At 36.2% G+C, this 5,332-nt stretch overlaps 1 protein-coding gene across 1 annotated transcript; it reads left to right on the top strand.

Annotated features, from left to right (window-relative positions):
* Positions 1-3,342: 3,342 nt before the first annotated feature.
* On the top strand, positions 3,343-4,707 carry LOC136220271 (uncharacterized). The gene is made up of 3 exons (XM_066008074.1): positions 3,343-3,512; positions 3,640-3,701; positions 4,288-4,707. The coding sequence occupies exons 1-3, from the start codon at positions 3,455-3,457 to the stop codon at positions 4,417-4,419; spliced, it is 252 nt and encodes an 83-aa protein (XP_065864146.1). The 5' UTR covers positions 3,343-3,454; the 3' UTR covers positions 4,420-4,707.
* The last annotated feature ends 625 nt before the right edge of the window (positions 4,708-5,332 follow it).

Genomic DNA, 5,332 nt, shown 5'->3' with positions numbered 1-5,332 from the left:
TCGGAGTTCATCGGCTCTACACTCGCAGGAAAAGGTAAGGGGGCCTCCCTGCGGGCCCGTCCTCCATCTCGGGCCTCCCCGATCAGCCTGCTTTTTTCTTCTCTCTGTAAGTCTCCTCTGGCCTTGTCTTTTTCCGATTCTTCGTACCTTGCAGGTCGATCACAGTCATCGTACCGGACGAAGGTCTATGCCATGGTCATGAGCTCCTCGAAGGATCGGGGCATCTTTCTGAAGCACTTTTGTTTAAGGGGCTCGCACGAGGTGCCTTTCGCGAGGGCGTCGTGGGCCACTTCCAGATTGAGGCCTTTGACTTGAGAGGCCATGTGGTGGAACCTGGAGAGGAAATTTCGTAGTGGCTCGGTCGTCCGCTGTTTGAGCCCATTGAGGTCCGAGCTGATCTTCCTTACCTTTGCTGCCGCGACGAATCTAGAGAGAAAAAGGTCTTTTAATAGGTCGAAGGAATCGATGGACTCGGGAGCCAAACCTCGATAAAATTCCTGCGCACTCGCGGAAAGTATGGTGGGGAAAACCTTGCACATGATGTCCTCGTCCTTGGAGTAGAGGTTGATGGTGCTCATAAAAGAAGCCACGTGATCATTCGGGTCTTCAGTTCCCGAGTACTGGGATAGTCGTGGGGCTTTCCAGTCACGAGGGAACCTTGTTTCGATGATTCTCTGCACTAGCGGAGTTTTGCTCGAGGTGATGCTTCCCCCCCATTACTCCCCCCAGCGCCCTCTTGTCTAGAAATCGCTGGATTTTTTGCTCCAGAAGATCCTCGTCGCCGATGGTTGCTGGTCCCCTAGATGTCGCGCATCCTGCTCCTAGTGGAGCCGCGACGGAGTCATGCTGCCTGCCGGGGAGTGGCCCGGGGCTGCTGATCTGCCCGCCACCACGCCTGTCTGTTGTGGTGTTGCGGCCTCCTTGAGGTATTGCCAGATTTTAGCGTTCTCCTCCTGCAGGCTTTGTTGCTGCTCCATGACCTTCATCTGAGCCACCGTGTGAATGGCCTGAGTCGTCTGAAAACCTCGTATGGCGCTGAGGAGTTGCGCGGTGTTGTATGCTCCTTCCTCCTCGGGATCCACTTCCTCCATCAGTGGAGCCAGGTTTCTAGGAGAAATCGGGGCGGACAGGATAGGACGCGCTTCGCTAGTCATGGAACTGGTAGCTGCGGTGTTTGGCACTCCGGTCGGTGTGAGCTCAGTTGCCGTCTGCATTTTGCTGAATACTTCGAAAATCACTTGTAGTCCACGCTCACCGCACCAAATAATTAGGGAATGTCCTACAGTGATTCGGGTTGCTTTCGAGGATCCTCGCGGTCCCTGGTTCTCATCTCTGCGCGGGGAGCGGTCCCTATGAACACTCCGACGATCAAGACAGTTAGATGCTCGAGAAGATTACTAAAGCAAGATAATCGAGGAGCTTAGAGAGTACCCGATTTGGTAGTTATTCTCCGAGTCCCCTTTACCTTCCCATGTTAGGGGTATTTATAGTGAGCTGAGGTGGCTTCATGAGCCTAGCTTATTGGACCTTAGGGCCCTATTTGGGCTTTGTGATATTCCGAATCATATAATATATTAATTTTAATTATATTATTATATTTATCTATAAAAAGATTATTTAAATTAAATGTGAAAATAAAATAATAATATTTAATTTATATACTATATCTAAGAGTTCTACAGAATTTAAATTAATCCATAAAATCTCTCTAATTCTCTGCATATCTATATCTAAAAAAGTTCTACATAATCTAAATTAATTCCTGAAATCTCTCTAATTCTCTGCATATCTATCTATATATAATATAAAACACTAATGATGGAGCTGAGGTGTCACTTCCTCCTTTTTACTGATAAAAAATATAATATAAAATATAATATATTAACTTTAGTTATATTATTATATTCATTTATAAAAATATTATTTTATCCGTACTATATCTAAGAGTTCTACATAATTTAAATTTATCCCTAAATCTCTCTAATTCTCTGCATATCTATATCTAAAAGTTCTACATAATTTAAATTAATCTCTAAAATCTCTCTAATTCTCTGCATATTTATCTATATATAATATAAAACAGCAACGATGGAACAAATTTTTCGCCAAAATTACCTTTAACGTAGGTCTAACAGTGGCGATCATGTGGCGATTTTTTTCACCACAAAATGTCTTTAGTGGCGAAATTTTAATATTCTGTGGGGCAAATTTTCTCCACAAAAAAATCTGTTTTCTTGTAGTGAGGTGTCACTTCATTATTTTTTACTGATAAAAAATATAATATATAATAGTATAATATATTAATTTTAATTATATTATTATATTTATTTATAAAAAGATTATTTAAATTAAATGTAAAAATAAAATAATAATATTTAATTTATATAGCACCTTTATATCATTAATTGTAATTATTAAATTATATTTTTGTTAAATTTTATATATTAAGATGAATTCGTGCATCGCACGGATCAAAAACTAGTTTTATATAAACAAAAAAGAATTAACAAAATAATAAAATGTCAAATATGTCAGGTTTATATTACCAGAAAATATTATGTAGGAACATATTTTTCTAATTTTTCGGTGTTTGTTTGCTTGAAAAAGAAAACATAAAAAAGTAAGAAAAATATTTCACTTTTTTAAAAAATGGTAAAACAATTGTTTTTTTTTTTAAATTTCTAGAATCATATTTCATTACTTCTTATCTTTCTTTAAAGTAATAGTCATCTATTAATTTATTAATTTTTTATATCTTTTTGATGTTATAGTTAAATATTAAAAAATATTTTATTTTTCAATAAAAGGAATTTCCAAACTCAGTATTTGTTAATATAATATTTTTCGAAAACAAACAAACCAAGATATTTTCGAGCTCGACGCGAGCCTTGATCGAATTTGTGACGGGCCGGGTCATACAAATATAGGAAAATTACACAAAAATTCATCTTTTAAAAACTATTTACAATTATGTCAAGTTATAATTTTGGATTATGTTAAACTAGTAAAATCAATACTTTTAATAAGAATTAAAATTTATAAATTAGAAGTCTAGAATATATTTTTTAGGGTTTATGATTTATAAATTAGAGTGTAGAATTTTTAAATTATGGTATAAAATCATAATATATAAAAAATAATGATATTCTAATAATTAAGTTTGGTGATATGACTTAATTATAATTTTGTACTTAATTATTATGATATTCATGTATTTGATCCAAATATGCGGGCTTGGTAGGCCGGTCAGCTACCCACCAAGTCTATTGTATAGTGGAAAAATGAAAATATACACAAATATGGGGTCAGTAATATGTTAACTTTATAAAATAGGGGTAAGTACTGAAATACAAAAGTTATGCACCAATCCGATTAAGTTGTCTTGGGCTAGGGTTTGAGTCTCCCCGGAAACGAAAAGAAACAGAGTTAACTATTGAAGACAGTTTCGATCGGCATGTCGAAGAAGAACGATTTAGGTCGTCGAAAGAGACAGCATGACTTTGAACTTCAGAGTAATTACTTTTTCAATTCCATCTCTCTCTTTATAGTTTAGCGTTTATGAATTTTGTTTGTCTTCATCGCGTCTGTTTATACCTCTTTGATTCAGAGCTGCCGTTTTTGTTGTTTTCTTCATTACAGGAGAGAAGGAACAGAAAGCAAACAGAGAGAAGAAGCTCGAAAATAAGAAGAACAAGATGAAGGTTAGTCTCTTTCCCCTTAAATTGCTTCTGTTGTTTTCAATTTTGTTTCTGCTTGCTTAAATTGCCTAAGAAAGGGAAATTGTGATTTCTAATTTTGTGGAATCTAAGTTGTGGATTGTGGAACTTGATTACCAACAGCAGTAATTGGTTACCTAAATTGTAATTTTTAGGGTTTCGCGCAATTGTAAAGACATTCTCATGGTTTAACAGTGTTTAAAGCTTGCAAACACAGGTATTAGGGCTCATCCATTTTCAAAGATTGAACAAATTTGCAAGTATTTAGAACCAAACTCCAGTGGTTTTGTTATCCCATTTGTATCCCTCTTAACATATATGACTTCAATTTCCATAGAAAATGTTTTTGTATGTTAGAGGGGGTCCAAATGGGATAACAAAACCACTGGAGTTTTATTCTAAATACTTTGAATTTTGGATGATTTCAGTGCAAAATGATATATGAAATCTTAGATCTCTATTTGCAAACTTTTAAACTACCAGATGTCAATACAAATGTACGAAACCACAATTTTGGTACTTATCCCTTGAAGCAAAAGTCTTATGCCTTCTGTGTACATGTTTGTTATAGGTTGATAATGGTAGCAAGATAAAGAAGAAGAAGGGTGCAAGTGGTTTTTCAATGGGGAAAAAGAAGGTCAAGACTAAATTGTCTGCATTAACTAAAGCTAAAGCTGCCCAAGCAATGGAGGTAGACAAATGATGAATGAGGTGCAAATTTCATGTCTTATCATAGGCTTTTGTTCTTTCGCTCGATTGAATCCAATGAATTCGATTATCAGATTACGTTTTTGCTGGGAAATTTTGACACTATAAAGTTTAATTATTTGTAGGATGTGAAATAGAGTTCAGCAATTTAGGTCATTGTGTGTACTTTGATAGATATGGGATGTAAAACAAATATGATTTTACTATTCGTGATTAGGGCAAGCACAGATCTTGGAGATTAGATGTAGAATTGGATTGAATTGATTTTAATTTTTTCACAGTATTACCTTGTTTCTACCTCGGTTTTACTAATCGTTATATTGGTTTTGTCAAAAGCCATATTGTAACTGAAGAAAAGCATGAGAAAAAGGTATATTGGCTAGTGATTTTCTGAGACCCCAATTCTTGACGGGAGTGGATACCAAAGCCATATGCCCTTCCGTCCATTTGGATAGAGAGGGAGGGTAAAACTTTTGGTTTTTTCGTGTTGTTAAAGAGTTGAACAATAAATAAGTGTCGAGCACCTAATCGAATTGATATCGAGTCATGTACGAACAAGATTCATGTCTACCAGTTTGTTAGAATGCATAATTGCACTTCCACTCAACACCTATCGTAATAGTAAACTGCTCAGCTCACGACTTGTCTTGCTGTGACGTGGTTTCTCAAAGCTCCTATCCATCTTTCCCCGCAGGGCAAAGAACATTGCACTAACTCAAGTGAAGTGGGCTTCAAAATTAAGAGGCAATGGCTAAAGTTCATTCAGATAACTAAACCTTCATCTTCAAATTTCTGCACTTCTGTGATAACATTCCATTTATGCCGCCTGTCATTTTTGTTTTTTCAATCCATGTCAAACCTCTCCGTCTATAATGCATTTTAGGTGAAATTCTAGAGTGCTCTGAATA

Source organism: Euphorbia lathyris, chromosome 2 (assembly GCF_963576675.1).
Source record: "Euphorbia lathyris chromosome 2, ddEupLath1.1, whole genome shotgun sequence".
NCBI classification, from domain to species: domain Eukaryota; kingdom Viridiplantae; phylum Streptophyta; class Magnoliopsida; order Malpighiales; family Euphorbiaceae; genus Euphorbia; species Euphorbia lathyris.
The sequence above is the reverse complement of the archived record's forward strand: the minus strand, read 5'-3'. Positions and strand labels throughout refer to the sequence as shown.